The sequence below is a fragment of the Tachysurus vachellii genome, chromosome 12, assembly GCF_030014155.1.
Source record: "Tachysurus vachellii isolate PV-2020 chromosome 12, HZAU_Pvac_v1, whole genome shotgun sequence".
In the NCBI taxonomy this organism is placed as follows: domain Eukaryota; kingdom Metazoa; phylum Chordata; class Actinopteri; order Siluriformes; family Bagridae; genus Tachysurus; species Tachysurus vachellii.
Genome location: NC_083471.1, coordinates 19585961 through 19602878, shown reverse-complemented (window position 1 = coordinate 19602878; position 16918 = coordinate 19585961). Strand labels below are relative to the sequence as shown.

The 16918-nt window shown below is 37.7% G+C and overlaps 1 protein-coding gene across 1 annotated transcript in view; it reads right to left on the bottom strand.

Moving 5' to 3' along the window:
• The window catches only part of adamts3 (ADAM metallopeptidase with thrombospondin type 1 motif, 3), a 69313-nt gene extending 61209 nt beyond the window's left edge, over positions 1-8104 (bottom strand). The window contains exons 1-3 of the mRNA XM_060883624.1: positions 7739-8104; positions 6885-6906; positions 3785-4185 (exon numbers count right to left, since the gene is read on the bottom strand). Of these exons, the coding sequence (XP_060739607.1) occupies positions 3785-4185; positions 6885-6906; positions 7739-7795 (480 nt within the window). The 5' untranslated portion in view covers positions 7796-8104. The remainder of the gene's footprint in view (positions 1-3784; positions 4186-6884; positions 6907-7738) is intronic.
• Between the last annotated feature and the right edge of the window lie 8814 nt (positions 8105-16918).

Sequence of the window (16918 nt, the reverse complement as noted above, 5' to 3'; positions counted from 1 at the left end):
TAGGTGTCAAATCACAGCTAATCAACAGTAGTGCCATGCATCAGAGATATAAAGAAAGTCTATTAATTTTATTCGCATTATTCTACTCCCGGCAGTCAGCTTTAATGCGACATTATTAAGAGCAGAGGTTTTTTAATCAGATTTGTTCTTTTGTTCTCACCATGCAGACAGAGCTTACTGTTCTGTATTCAGTCAAATACAATACAGTGCATTACAATTCAAAACAGTTTCATTTCAGACCTATTGTCCAAGTAACAAAAGGATATTGCAAAGTGGGCTACTGAAGAACACAATTCAGTGACTCATCCACTTGACCACATCCTGGACACGTATCATTATACTAACAGTCAGACATCAATAAAAACTTGCTTTTAAACTTCCATAGTTTGACAAACACTGTCGTAACATATGTATGAGAAATCAACAGAACAGAACAGAACATAACATAACGTTCGATTCGACTGCCAACGTTCTCCGTTTATGGTCCTCCTGGTCCAGATGTGAATGTACATTACCTTGCTATGCAGTGCTTCTACACTAAGTATGATAATCAGAATAACTTCATGTACCTACAGATGCCCTCATTTTAACACAGCATTCTTTGTCTAACTTGAGAGGAATGTTTGGTATGACCTGGGCTAAGAAGCAAGAAGAGTTCAAAGGCCCTGTTGCATTGGCGCATGGATCTGAAGAACACCAACTGTTGCAGACATGTAAAAAGACATGGTGCTGAAGAGCACTGGCTCCACTCATTAGTAACACTAAGTTCTGGACAAAAGGAGCGGTGTAGGGCCAAGAACTATGGCATCAGGCCAGCTGCCTGTGTGAAGCTTTGCCAGAAACCCAGTATTCAGATCAGACATTCTGCACCAGGATAAGGAATATAAGTATGACTTCCATTTCCATAGGAATCACAAAGATGTCAATTACATAAACCACTGATGTTTATAAGGGGTTTACAGTTTTCCACATGGATTTGTGATATCTTTTTATGGTGACTAATCTTCAGTGGTGCCTTGGACTAGTGCACTGAAGGTCTGAACATCCCATCCATAGCAATGGGCATTTACATTGAGTTCCCGTTATAAAAAGAGAAGCAGAGATTGGGCAGTGATGTCCAGCAAGAAGGCCTGGCACGATGCTGATATTCCAGTTCATCTCAAAGGTTTTCAGTGGGTTTGATATCAGGGCTCTGTGAATCAATCAAGTACATCCACATACCCAACCTTGGTACACCATGTCTTTATAGACCTCAGGTTGCCCACAAGGGGCATGGTAATGCTGGAACAGTTTTGGGATAGCACTTGTAGTTCCAGTAAAATTAAATCTTGCTGCTTCAGCATATAAATACATTCAGGATAATGGTGTATGTTATTTGTGGCAAGAAGTTTGCATTTTACAGTCAGGTAGAACATATTTTTGACCATGCTGTGTACCATAACCTTGTCATGCTGATTTATTAATAGACAAAGGTCTAATCAGATCTATTAGAGCAAAATTTGATTTATGCATCAGGTAAATGCATTGTGTCAAATGTGGGATCTTGCATAGAAGGACCAGGCATGATCATTCCTCCTTCCTTCCTGTCTGAAAGGAATGTTCACAGGCAGGATTTCATGCTTATCTCAAGTGAGCAAGTCCACTCCTCCTTCTGTCTTTCCTCCACAGGGGTTCGGGTCATTCCACTATGCTCCCACAGACTTCACAGGCCCAAGAACTGAGGCTACGTATAAAGACTTCCAGACCTGCAGCAGCTCTAATTAAGACCAGCGAAACACACACCTAGTAAAGAAAGAGAGCCACTTAACATCAAAGCCTGTCCACCAATGTTCACTGTTAGATCCAGTCTTCTGTTTAAGGTGGTAAAACATTAACAGGCTATTCAGGCATTAGAGGATTTTCTAAAAGAGTTGCATTTTTGAAAATTATATCTGAAGCCAAAGCATGATTGTAATGGGATCTTGGAACTTTACTCAAAGTTGATCAACTGAATTCTGCTAAAATCTTGCTTGTTACAGCTACCAGAAACAATTGCCAATGACACGTCATTCTACTGGTTCATTTCATGTTGCTAATCTGATCTCAAGGACCCAGAAAGGACAAATACATCATATTATAAACATAATATTATGAACAGCATTGCAACGATTTTGAATATACTAAAAAATACTAGCAGAAAGAAGTTTATTAACCATCCTCGTAATCATCATAAAAAATTTTTTATCTAAAATTAAAGGTTATTAGACCTTTTCAACTACTATTATGAGTTTCTTAAAAAGGACGCATTCTCTAAAGAATTCAAAGCACACAAAAGGAAAGTAAAGCTCCTTCATTATATTGTTAAATAGACATCCAGTTTATTGTGTACCTTACAATATGAGGGCAGAACATCTCAAAACCCAAGGCAACAACTCTAACCCTACATTAGAGACTTGATGATTAAGCTAATAACCAAAAAGAAAAAAGAGCAATCAGTTTTTCCCAAGGGAGCCACTTCTACTTTTTTAAATTGTCCAAGTAAATGAGACCTGAATTACTGATCTCATGTAACTTCTGAGATAACCCCACACATTTTCCTTCCTGTAAAACCCCTCACAAAGGAAGTGCACTCTTACCCCTGTGCTAGTTGAATCCCTAAGGATTGATAGCAGCAGCTCATTTGTCAGCATCCTGGAGTGACCTGAGGTTCACTCAACTCTGCTATCAATTTGGACACTCGCCCAGGGCACCAGTATCTGTTGTGAGGGGGCTGCTGGGCTTGAAGTGCTGCACAATAGGAACCCTGTGTACTTTTTACATCAAGGATATTTCTATAAGCTTCAGCTTAAACTTCAACTACAGTGAGACAAGAAAGCAACACTTTTTACTTTGGATATCAGCATCCTTGTGGTCGATACATCTTCCACATTTATGACTGAAGTTTACTTGCCAGCATGTGAGAAGCAAAGGCTACTGCACTTTGAAACTGCCAAAAAGTCAGTTATTTGGGATATTATCGTATTATCACATAAACGCTAACTACTGATGTGAAACAAAGATACACTATAATAGCCTTCCACTGTGCTAATCATTAGTGTCACTAAGACAGTAAAAATGGTAATGTTTAAGCTCTGGAGGCTTGGTGTATGCCTGAGTAAGCGGAACACCATGCTGCCCCCACATGCAGGAAAAAAAAGTTTACAAGGAGGATATATGTTGCGTAAAGAGGAAGTTAAGTCTGCAGGCTGTGTATTTTGTGTAGGAGAGTGTGGCTAACAGGCAGGAAGTCTGAGCATGAGCTCTGCAATCCATAACAATCATAAACCCTTAAACTCCTGCCGTAACATTGAGATGTTTATTCTTTAATTGGAGCAAAATATCCTGTAGATAGAGTGAAACTCAAAGAAAATGTATATAGTTATGAGACTGCACAATTTAAGAGTGGATCCACCTTATTTATAAGGTTTGAATAGTCTTACATTAGCAAATGTAAGAAATTGTAATAAAAGGCTCTTGACAGACACTACACTATGTAATTACAAGCTTTCTTTCTTCTAATGTTTGCAATTTTCTTATTCTTTAATTCTTTAACTTGTAGAAAACTATAACATTAGCACGTTATTATTAGAGTCAAAATATTTTGGGGTAAAAATTATTTCACAATATATATAACAAGAATAACAAATATACCAGCATTAAAAATAATAATAAGGCAATGTTATGAAGGAAGAGAACATAAGTACAGTATATACAAATAAACGCTGAGTGGTAGTTCGGGATCAGAACATTCTGTGAGAAAACTTACCAGACCATCACAGTTGTTAATAGCAACTGATCCTCCAGGCGTGTCGGTGATGTCCCCAATAAAACAGCAGTTCGTCTTAATCAACTCTTTCCTCAGAATCCTGTCTGTGTGTGTCTCATTCGTGGTGCCATTGGTAGACACCAAAATCTCGTCGTGCCACTCTAGCATGCCATTAGGTGCCACTAGCCTGCTGTTGGGCCAGAGCCGCAGATGAAACTCCTTGCCAAAAGCAGTGACATTGAAGAAGAGTTTCTCACCTGCTGGCTCAGTGGCATTGGGCACGTTGCGCTTGACACGCTGCTTGTGATTTGCTGAGAGGAGGTGTGACAAGAAGTGTCCACCTGAATCAGTGCTGATAGGCATGACCAGGCCATACTCCTTCAGTCTGCTCTTCAAGAAGTCTGAAGAGATAGCGGAGAGACCGAGTGAGAGAAACAGAGAGAGAGCATGTCAGACCTTCCAGAGAGATATCATTAATCATTAAAAGGTCTTGGCTTGGTTTAGACTCAGACATTCTTAAATTGAATACAGCCTCAATCTTCAGGGAGAAAACTCTCAAACTTTTTAGGAATTACTCTAACCAGGCACTATTTCCTTCTAACGGGAAAAAGACACATACATAATAACCTAGTAGGCTGCAAGTAATTATAGAATTCATCTGCACTCACTGTGCTGCTTCATTTACATGGCAGTATTCCATAGGACACACGTTTGTGGCTCACTTAATAAGCAAAGTATGTTTAGCATGAACGGTCTAAGTCTGGAAAGTAATTTTCCACCTCACTTGGCCTGCATCATGTATAAACAATGGCTTGAATACAGGTAAGCATCTGAAATTAGTAAAAAGCTGTCAGCATGCCTTGAAATCTGCCTGTGCTACTTTTACAGATGTGGGATATAAAAGCAGATGTTATTGTCTAGCACATTACATCGGTTTGACAAAATTGCATCATCCTTTCATGGTCTGGTTTCAGGTGCATTTACAACAAATAGGTAGATTGTTTATATATCTTTCAGGGCATCTGTCAAATGCTGAGCAAAACAACCTATAGAGGAAAACGTAAGTAAGGTGTTATGTTTGGCCACCATGAGCCACCAGAACAGGTAAGCATGCTTATTTTATTATCCAGTTCACCTAATAAGAAGGAATTGTTATGGCACACGAGTCAACCAAAATGCCTGCGGGCCCATCCCACAGCCTAGCTGTTTCATACTGCATATTACAGTTGTTCAATTTGTTGTCATTAAAAAATACATGTATTAATTGACTTTTGTGGAAGTATCTTTGGAGCGATCCTTTTCTCTATTAATTCATCATTCATCTATACTTCATGTCAAACCCTGTCAATGTCTTTGATATTTCTGACTATTTACAAGAAAATAAATATCTCCTAGTCAAAAGGAATTAATATATAATTAAGTTGGACAACCTAGACTGCAGAAAAAACATCCTACAGAAAAAAAACTCAAGCATAACTATGCTGTTCTCTTTACATGCAGTAATGTTTAAGATGTCATAAAACTGAACAGAGCATTTCTGTCATTTTACTATTTTTCGGAGACACCAAAAAAATGAATTTCTGCCAGTTTTGAGGTGCCCATGTTCAACATCCAATTTATTTGTCTTGTCACATAATAGTAATGGTCAATGGCTCATATGAACATAGACACTGAGAACTTAAAGAATTCATGAAGAAGTTTTTCATGAATATTTTTCCCCAAGCATCCTTTGTTTAAATCTAATCATTTTATTGTGGCAGCTGTATACAGTGTTTTACACGCAGCTTTAGTTGTCTGTTTTATCTGTTTTGTACCAATGTTATTGTGGAGAGGCCCAGCAGGGGGCTCATACCCCCCTTTCCCATCATCCTGCTAAACTCAGAATCACAGTACTTTACACACAGAAACCCAACAGTGTCCTGTTTAATCTAATAACTGACTTACAGCGATGAATTTGTTTCTTCTGATTAAAATGTCTGATAAGTCGATCTCCATTCCTCTGGAGGAACGGAACAACAGTGTACTGCGATGCGTCAAAGTGTTAAAGTCTACAAAATGTTTTGAGTAACAGTCTTTGGCAGATACAGTAACTGCTATAAGAGACATGCCAATAAAGCTCAGTGAAGTTGACTTTCAGAAGAGTTTAACTGAATTGGAACTCTGCATCTCTCTGTGCTTGAGATCAAGTAAGGTGTGCAAGCTTTTCAACTTTCCACAATAAACATAAAGCAGTTCCATAAAGAAGAACTCTATCAGTTATTCATTGGCGAATTATGTAAAAAGTGTATAGTTTTTTACAAACCTATAAAGCACTCTTGCGTTTGTTCTTGAGCAACAAGATAGGTATTATATCTTTTTCATACGCCTTATATCTGATTTTCACATTTTAAATATAACCTACTAACAACATCTATTCTAAAGACGATAAACAGGATCTTAATTATTCCACTTATGTCTAGATGGTAAACCAGTAAATATTTAATATTATTGTGAAAATATGTTGGTCTTTTCTGTGAACAGTTAGAACTGCTGGATTTGGTGTTAAACGGAGCTCCAGCCTGAAGTATTTCTTAACTTCTGAAATTCTTTAAATTTCCCAATTTAATCTACTAATAGAAAATGAATGAATGAATGAATGAATAAATATTATATATTAGCTTTTCTTCCATTCTGCTTATCTCCGTTCTATTATCCTTAAATCCATAAATGCACCCATACAGATTTTCTGCAGTCCAGTAAACTTATATCGTACTTTTATTCTATTAAAAGTCGAAGAAACTAATAAAAATCCCGATAAGCACCATACTTCTTAACTTTTTAGATCAGCAGTCATAAAAAGCATTTCACTACATGTTGTATTGTTTATGTATTATTGTGTAAGTGAGAAACAAAAACTGAACTTGAAAAATATAGTCCCTTCTCACTTCCGCCCACTGTGGCCATCCCACTTGGCATGAAATTATTTTTCCTGAAATGTTACCTGAGATTGATTCAGATTTGCTCCTTAGTCCTCAACTGCACCTCTTAAACACTGTCACTGTTCACATAATTGGTTGAACGGAAATTTATAATCAACAAGGATCAAAATGCTTTCCCTTACCTTCTTTATTAATTTCACCAGCCTGAAAGAAAGAAAAAAAACAGTTTTAAAGTGATCAGAATGCACACATACAGAGACAACGTCTACATTTTGAAATCAATTTTTTTTAGATTGGAAAAGAGAGTAATGTTATAAAAGTGCTGAACAATATGGCAGGCTGTTGAAGATTTAGTTTATAATATGCTTAGTGACCGACTATATACTCTATGAGTACGTATCCTGAATCAAAAGGTTATATACTATTGCGCTGGTGTGAGGTTCTCTTGTGTACACCTTTTGTTTTACAAAAGATTGACACTAAAATCTAATTTTGGTCCATTTATAATTCTAAAATCAAAATGTAAACTTTTCCACGTTATCAGGTTAAACGTACAAAAAGGTGAACCCTCGAAGATAAGACCATTGGCTAGAGAAATGAGGAAATGAACAGATTTGGACTATTTTCCTGAGAATGAATCTAAGACTGATATGAAACCTGATAGTTTGGCACATATGTAGGATATTAAAATGAAATGCACCACAAACCTTGATGATCCATGTCCAGAAGAACACGCTTCAGTCTATAAAGGTTTTTATAAAATTCTGTTGTCTAAATGATTACATTTTGGTTCTGAAGTACCGGCGATATCATGATGTTAATGTTAAGTCTGTTGGACTTCTGACCAGAAGGTTGTGAGTTCGAATCCCAGCTCCACCAAGGCGCCACTGCTGGGCTCTTGAGAAAGGCCCTTTTCCTCCTTACTAGTCCTTTTTCTAAGTTAAACTTTTTATGTATGTATGTATTTATTTCTAAAAGCTTCCAGGTGTATCCATTTTCTTTCTTTTACAAATATAAAACTAGAAGTTTTACTTACCACAGTGGCTGAGGTCAAAGCCACAACAACGAGTAACCTGAGTGACAGCGCGTCCATCACGAGTCGGCTTTTTTCCTCCAACTTTCAGTCTTCAAAGTTCAAGTCTTCCAAAAAAAAAAAAAAAAGGAATAAATCCACCTACAAACTACACTTGGGCCCAAAATAAATCCTCTAACGAACAAACCGACATAAAAAAGTTGTTTTTTTAGTTTTTGGTTGCGTCAGTCGAAAGTTTTTAGCACTCGGGTCTGTGTTTGTTTAGTTTTTGTTACTTTTTAGTACAACTGAAAATACCTAGGAGCTGTAAGTCCGAGCCTTGTGCTGGCTGGACAGAGCCGCGTGTGTGTGTGTGTGTGCGCGTGTGTTTATGTGTGTGTGTGTGTGTGTGTGTGAGAGAGAGAGAGAGAGAGAGAGAGAGAGAGGCGGCTCGCGCGACCTGGCTAATAAACTCCAGAGCAGCGGGGCCGTGACGTCACTGGCTCTCCCCGTTAGTAGCGAAGCGCGCGAGGACCAGGTGGTGGTGGAGGAGGAGGAGGAGGAGGAGGAGGTGATGGTGGTGCTGGAGGACTATGGAAAGAAAACCCATAGTAGTACTTTTGCCAAAGTGAACCGTGAAGACTCACAGTTTGTAGTCTGTTTGTGAAGGTTCTGTTAATGCTACAATGAAGTTTGTATCATGAGGTCATATGTATTTGTGTGGTGGCCTGACAAAAAACAAACAAACAAACAAAAAAATCTTTTCACTCAGTCACATTTGGACATTTTCTTCTATACACCATAAAGCAAAAGTTCTGACTTCTCTTTTATGTCTAACTCCAAATGAAGTCAAATCTGCTTGTCTCCAAATAAAAAAGAAGGATATCTGCATTTAAAGATTTACTTCCGCTGAACAACACCTTACTGAATTGCATGGTTCTTTTCTGCAGGTCTGAAAGGAGTCAAATGCCTCTCAATGATCACTTAAACTACGTTCTGCGCTGGTCTGGGACACACATGGACATCTGATTGACTCCGTCATTGTCGGAAACTATGTAATCATGGCAAGACTGAAACTGATATGATAATAATCCCTGCTATACACAGATCATAGCTATGAGCTCTCCACTGATAATAACTCTCCACTGCACTTCTTATGATCACTCAAAGCATTCGCTAAGGTCTTCTGACTAACTTCTTTTACTGTTATATCTCCTGTTCAAGTTGTATTAGCAAAATAAGTGAGCAAAGCCTTTCAAACAAGCCGTACATTTCAATAAAAGGATTCCAACATCCTGATTCAGCTTCATCCTGCTATTTTCACTGGAATGCTCAGTGAACGCTGTAACATTGGTGCAGAAATAATCACTGACTATTTTAGTCAGTTGTACTTTTTTGGGGGGCAAAATCCTCAGCCAGATTAGTGAAATGTAAACATTAGAGTGGCCTTGTGGCATACAGGAGATGACCAGGAGCAAAGTGCCAACCAATTTCAAGACAACAAGCACCTACGTGGCATCAATGGAGAGAACTGGTCTGACCGTGCTAAGGTTGTAAAGGAAAACCTGCATTACTGAGCCAGCTTAGCAATATGAGGAGACACTTGCTTGTCCAGAACTACCCCAAGGTATCATAAACCAGTTAAATGATGCTTGAAATGTCACATGGAGGACAGTGGGAATATTACAATGATCATAATAAGTTTGTAAATGATCTTAAAATGTATTCTTGAATGACTTGAGTACCAATTTTGTTCGCTCTTATGTTTATACTGTAGCAAAGGTTTTGCTTTCAGAGTCAGAGTCAGAGATATGGCTTTTTTGCATCTGATGTTAATTATTTCTATTCCCTCTGAACATAACAACCACCAAAAATACAAAAATTTGTTGTATTCTTAACATGCTTTGTAATGATTTCTTATTTCAGAGTTGAATTAAATCTAGTGTTGTGAAATTAGTTGTGTTTTATACCCTTCCATAGCTCATCAGTACACTCATGTACTGTATACAGTACTTAGGCCAAAGATATCCAAAGGCTGTTCATTTTAATACATAAATATATAAATAAATAAATACAAATGCATGCACAAAGATTTGAAAACAACCCATTTTCGTTTTCATAGGTTTTTACAGGATGAATTAAAAACTGTAATAAAAGAGAAATTATATTTCTATACAGAATATACATGCAAAATTCATAATAACAGCTTATATTACAATTTTAAAATCAGTAGACATTAATTATTTTTTTTTCTGTTTATAAACAAATAGAACCTTTGAATAATTTTGTGTAGATCGAGCACCTATACAGCATGATGTTATTTGCCAATTCTTGACCATATTATTTCACTTTCTTTTAATGGCATACTTGTGATAGGGTTGACTGTATATTTGGGGGGGGGGGGGGGTGTTTATGAGACACCAGAAAGCATTTTACTGTAGAAACATTACATAGAATCAATATTAATTACATCACTATTAACCTTATTCTATGTAAATTTGAGCCAGAGCTGGAAATAATGACAAAACTGCAATTAGAGGAAATTAAACAACATCTGACTAGATTCAAAAACAAAACCATGCTGTAGTAAAAAAAGATCTAAAATATGAACAAAAATCATATGGTTCTTCCCTGCTTTGTGAAATGTATAAAAATACTAAGTAGGCTCAGTGGTTAAGGTGTTGGACTACTGATCGGAAGATCATGAGTTCGGATCCCAGGACCACAAAGCTGCTGCTGCTGGGGTTCTGAGCAAGGCTCCTTAAACCTCAATTGCTCAGATGTATAAATTGAAATAAAATGTAAGTTGCTCTGGATAAGGGTGCTAAATGCCAGAAATGTAAGACAGTATCTTGAGAAAAAGATTTAAAAGGCTTGTGAATAAAAAGTGGCTTCTTGTAGGGCATACATTGCAGGAGCTTCAGTTACAAGACTGCTCAACTGGTGAGAGTTTCAAAAGGAACAGTGAATAAAGTGACATCTGTGATTAGATCTATGGGAATGACTTTCAGTAACTTATTCTAATGCATTACTTCAACATATAAACGTGGTTGAGAATGTCAGTGCTGGACAAGATCAGACTTTCAGTAAGAACTACCCATAGACATACTGTAGACAATAGAGAGATTATATTTTAGTAGCCATGCTACAAAGAGGAATAAACTACGGAGAGGTACAGTAACAGGTGCTAAAGAAGATAAGGACTTGTTTACAAGAAAAAAAGTAATTCACATACCTTGGTTTGACATGCTAGGCAGCAAACCCTATCACTAGCATCAAAACACCATCTGAGCAAATATCTTTTTAAAGACTAACATTCATCCCTGCAGAACAGTTCACAGAGACATGTAAAATCTACGACAAGGTCATCTGATGCTGTTGTAGCAGCTTGCAGTGACCCAACAGCTTACTAAGTCATTTTTTTCTCGTACTTGGATATTAAGTTCTTACAAAAGATTTATGTTTCTTTAACAACAAGTGAAAACAAGCAAGAGGTTTTAGTCTTTGTCATCTAAGCTTTTTGTATACACTTACACCCGGACACGCCATCAATCAGGAGGATCCTTAACGAAATAAAATAATAATAATAATAATAATAATAATAATAATAATAATAATAATAATAAGAAGAAGAAGAAGAAGAAGAAGAAGAAGAAGAAGAAGAAGCATAATAATAATAATAATAATAATAATAATAATAATAATAACAGAGATATAATGTGTGTTAAACAATTAGCCAGCTTCAAAATGCAAGAAAATGAAAAGACATGGAAACTTCTACATATACATTAGCTGCATAGAGTGAACAGAAATGCCTTTAAAGTAATAATTCAAATAAAATAATTGTTTGTTTTTTAATGGGTTTTGGTTTGTTGGTATAGAAGAAATGCTGTCCTCTGCCTCCTGGGACTCTTGCTGACACACAAATACACAGTGCAGGATACACAGCATGGTAGTGGACAATTTGCCCAGCACTGGATGATCTTCTCAATTTTGCCTCTGGCTGCTCTCCAAGTGGTTAGTCGTTGTTTTGCTCAAATGCAGGGATGAAATTCCAGCCACATTGTTAATGTTTATTCAAAAGAGGGCACTTGGGGGTCCTGAGAATCTGTCTCCCCTTAGGTCGGAGTGAGCCTTAAGGTTTTATGGAGGGGTAAAACTGAATGTCAGCACCTCCTTTGTTTCCTGTCTGTCATTCCTTCCAAATGCACCCCTCCCACTCTTTTCGTAATAGACATTTATTTAACACAGCTGTAAAATAACGAACAAAAGGATGACGTATCTGTGACGATGTTGACGTTCAGAACAACATCATTGTTACACAATGCATTTTGAGCTGGAGTCTTGTTACTTTTTGATATATTATATATTTATTTGGACTTAAGCATGAATTCAAGACAAACTTGATATTATAAATTCTTCAGAAGGTTTAAAGAAGGAAAAAAAACTCGGAGGTTTGTTTGTATATGATGTTAGTAATCAAAACCGCTGTTGCAATTCTAGCAAAATCTTATTTTGCACAAAGCCAGACTTCACCTCATTGACAATTTGTACACCGCCTGACCTTGCGGACAACAGTGCGGCCAATTATGGATGCAAAAGAGTTAGATAAATGTCATGTTTCTCATTTGCTACATTCATATTATTGTTTCAGAACAAAGAAACAAGGGCAACAATGGCAACCAAAGGCATGCCAAAATCACAATGGCGCATCTTGCTGGTGGTGTGACCCGTCCACCCTGAGGCTGAATGTGTTTGTCTTCAGACATCTCTATGGGAGAAAAGAGCTACAGCATTAAAAATCTTTGGAAGAGCATCGGAACATTGTGAAAGTGAGTAGGAGTAACAATACTTGACATTATAACTGAAAAAGTCATTGTCTGCTCGATTTTAACCAGAATCATTAGAAGAGCTTGACAATTCACAAATGGTGTTCGAAAATGTTTGCCAGACAGTTCAATTCATTTTATACAGAAAGGGCTTTACAATTGAACCTGACTGTTTTAATTCCATCTGCTCTGATAATTATCATGTAAGATATTATTCCTAACGGGACCCTGGAGAGACTGTGAGAACACTATTTTCATGACATGGTTGGAATGTAATCAAAGCCAGAACCACTCATCCACTAATGTGGTAACGGGACATGCTTTTCAGCCACCCAGGAACTCATGTGGTGCTTTTAAAATGTCAAAGAGAAATTAGGGTCATGTGTTTTCTTTTTGTTTTGTATTGGCCAAAGGAAACAGTAAAGTGAAATAAGGAAAAGAGAAAAAAGTGACCTATTTAAATGGAATACCACTGGACACAAGCCACAAGCATGTATTTTAATAAATATAGGTCACAGTTTCTACCAATTTGCTACTTTCTACAACTGTCATAATTAACAGTATGTGGTGCAAACTGGCATTATTTTTCCTCTATTTTGCAATTTTCCAGCAGTGTTTTGGCTCTTGGTAGACTTGTGTGGGTGGACACGAATGTGTGTCTGTGAAAGAGCATATACACCACAAAATAGGGCAAAACAACTTTTAGTGGCAGAAGACGATTTTTCTGGATGTGGTGTACACTCTTAAAGTGATGTACTCTCGTGTATTACTATGTAAATGCAAGAAAAAATACAACAGGGGTTTTCGTTTGTTATTTATGCTAACATCTTTTCCCACGCTCTCACCACTGTGGCCCATGTTCAATTCCCACACTGGTTGCACAAGCCGGTGCACTCTTAGTGCTGGTCCCAAGCATGAGTAAAAACCTTTGCCAAAAACCATACATGTAGATCATCAGTTGTGGTGACTTTTAATGAGAGTGGCTGAAAGAAGAACAACAACTTTATAGCTAATTATATGTGGGCAGCATTGAGACACAGCAGGCAGCATTACCACATCTCAAAGCTCCATGGCTCAAATCTGAGCTCAGGTTACTTTCAGGATACTGTAAAGATCTGCATGTTTTACATGTGGGGTTTCTGTAAGTTCTCCAGTTTTCTCCAGTGTCCAGAAAAAACATGCAGTTACATGGTCTAAATCTGCCAAATTACCTTTAGTTGTGAATGATTGTGTGAACGTATGCAATTACATGGTGCCCTGTGATGGGCTGTCTTGTACATGTAGGGTGAATTCTTCCGCATTGAACCCAGTGTTGCCAAGATTGACCTCACATCTTTCATAACCCTAATCGAGATAGATACTAAAGATGAGCGAATGATTAATAACCACTTCGTTTTTAGGAAAACGGCCCACTTTTGTGTATATATCCATTGAATTTGTCAATGCTCATGTATTTGATGTACTATGGCTGACTATAACCAGAGAATAACTGAGATTTAAATTATTCAGAACTGACAAGAATTGCACATCATTACTGTGTTTATTTTCTGAAAGGATTCGCTCTATAAATATTAGCTTAATCCGCCCTTCTATTTATGTAGTGAAAAAGGGTAATCATTTGGATAACTACTGGGATATTCAGCATGGATAATAATCATATTATTATGAATAATTTAATATATAATTAGCCCTGTATTTAAATAGGAATAAAGCTGCTTGCATTTTGGCTGCATTTCCTGTGATAAAGTCTATATTATTTGGAAGGCAGAATAAGGACAGCGTTAAGGATCCTACAGTTCATTAATTCAGTTAACTGGGTGAAAGTACATGACAATATGAAAAACATGCCAGGCAGATCTAAATGAAGCATAGCATATTTGCATGGTACAAAAATGCATGATTACGATATCATGAACTGTCACGACAGAGTGTGGGCATAATCACATGAAAAATGAATCAGTATTTATGAGGCAAAGGACAAGGCATCGTCAACAAATGTACGTCTAAACACAAATGTCATGCTCCGAGTATAGAACAGAGAATACAGAAATCCATGATACTTGGATTGTAATGCATGCAGAGGTTGGATATAATTATAATGTAATTAACAGGAGGTGGAACACAAAGGCCAGTAGGGGGCATTCACAATCTTGCTTCAACTGCCAACATTTCGTTAAATGAAATGGAAAGGGAAGATGAAAGGGAAGGGAAGCTATGCTACGTTCAAACCTCTATTTCTTCTCGATAAGCCTGATGTCTTAGCTGAGGCATCTGTGCCAGTGCAGCACTATAGCCTACTCAATGAACCTATTTGATCCTTCCTCAGTTGAATAGACTGACAGTATCTCAGTGCTTAAACCACAGCTTTTACTCGGATGCAGAGAAATCACTCGGGTTAAAAAAAAATCCACATGCTATAAGGGAAAAGGCATTCAAATGCAATAAAAAAATGTACAGTGACATTTGTATACGCTATAATGTAGATGCACATTAAAGCCAACAAAGATGTATTGCCATTTTATTATTTTATGCAACAATAATCCTAATCCAATTGCAAACTGACTATGAATATGTATTATTAGGGTTTAGGACATGTCCGTGTTTAATTCTCAATTCTGATTGGTCAGAATGGCTAGCTTAAGGTAAATCATAAATTTATCTTAATGCACTCATTCTAATAGATGATCACTTGTATAAAAACATTTTACACTAACATAAATATTACTTTGTACAGTATTTTTGGAAGTGTCAGTGCTTTGTAACAGTCAGAGTTAAACTTTTCCAAAACAGGAAAATTTTCAGAATAGTTTTAAGGTAAACTTTTACCATGACGAGATGCATTTATGTCGTGATAATATGAATTCTAAGGTTATATCAGAATATAACTTCTGCTTCCAAACATGCCACAACATTAAACGTATAATAATGTATGAACTGCAGATAATAATAAATATTTAAATAAAACACTTTGACATTTGGTGTTCATTCAAATGTTTGACGTACATTTTTTGTTTATACAACTGGGCAATTGAAAGCTTGTTAGGGGCCCAGCAGTGGCAGCACAGTGGACCTGGGATTGGAACTCATGACCTTCCGATCAGTATTCCAACACTTTACCCACTAGGCTATGACATCCCTCAGGGGGGTAATAGTATTCTAATTTATTTTAGACATCACACCAAAAATACTCACTATATTCTTATAATCTTCCAAATCAGAATGTTGCAAGTTCAACTCCCAGCACTGCCGAGCTGCTTCTGCTGGCCCATTGAGCAAGGCCAATAAGCATCTACTGCACGTTTACATAACTGAGTGGTGGCCCTAACAGTTAAGGCTCTGGGTTGTTGATTGAAAGATCAGGGTTCAAGCCCCAGCAGTGCCAGACTGCTACTGTTGGGCCCTGGAGCAAGGCCCTTAACCCTCTCTGCTCCAGGTGTGCTGTATCATGGCTGACCCTGAACTCTGACCCCAACCTCCAAAGTCAGAATATGCAAAGAAAGAATTTCACAGTGCTCTAATGTATAAGTAACATAAATAATGGCTTCTAAATGTATTGTTTTTGTAAGTTCTCCATGCTTGCATCATTCATGTTCTTCTTCTGCTTTCTTCTACAGCAGCGGTTTCCAGTCTTATCCACAAAGGGCCGGTGTGGGTGCAGCTTTTCATTCCAACCAAGCAGAAGCCACATCTGATTCCACCTGTTTAATCAGTTGTTCTTGGCTTTTAGTAGACTCTGGTGCGGCTTCTGCTTGGTTGGAATGAAAACCTGCACCATACTGGCCCTTTGTGGAAAAGATTGGAGACCGCTGTTCTACAGCAATGAGTCTTTCACAATGATGACATCTCTTCTCTTTGCTTTAGGTATACAGATTACATGAGCTATAGCATCAGCTGTCTAAAGTGTTTGAGCAAATGCACACAGGATGAACAGAAACCTGATCGCAATCATGCATTCCTTCAATTGGAAAAGAAAGAAGCTAATCATGATAACTGCAGGAAGCAAGATTTGTACTGATGTTCAAGGAAGGATTATTGGACTAGATAGCTATGCTTCGTCAGGTAAGATAATGTGGTCTGTCTGCACATCCCAGCAGGTCACCACAGACGAGACAGAAGTGCCCGCTACCACGGGTCTGCCCTGTTGACACTGGCACAGGCAAGCTGTCACAGAGCTCCAGCCCCAGAGCAAAGTCTAATATTTGAACTTTTCACTTCTGTTGCGGCTGCAACCCTGAAAAAAATCCTGCTTTTGTCAAAGAGATGACAACCAGACTGAGAAAATAAGCACAGCAGGATTTGCCACAGGTTGCCTTCTCTAACCATTTGTGGTGAATAGAGCTGCAAATTCTCACAAAGTGCTGGAGTGTGCGAGACA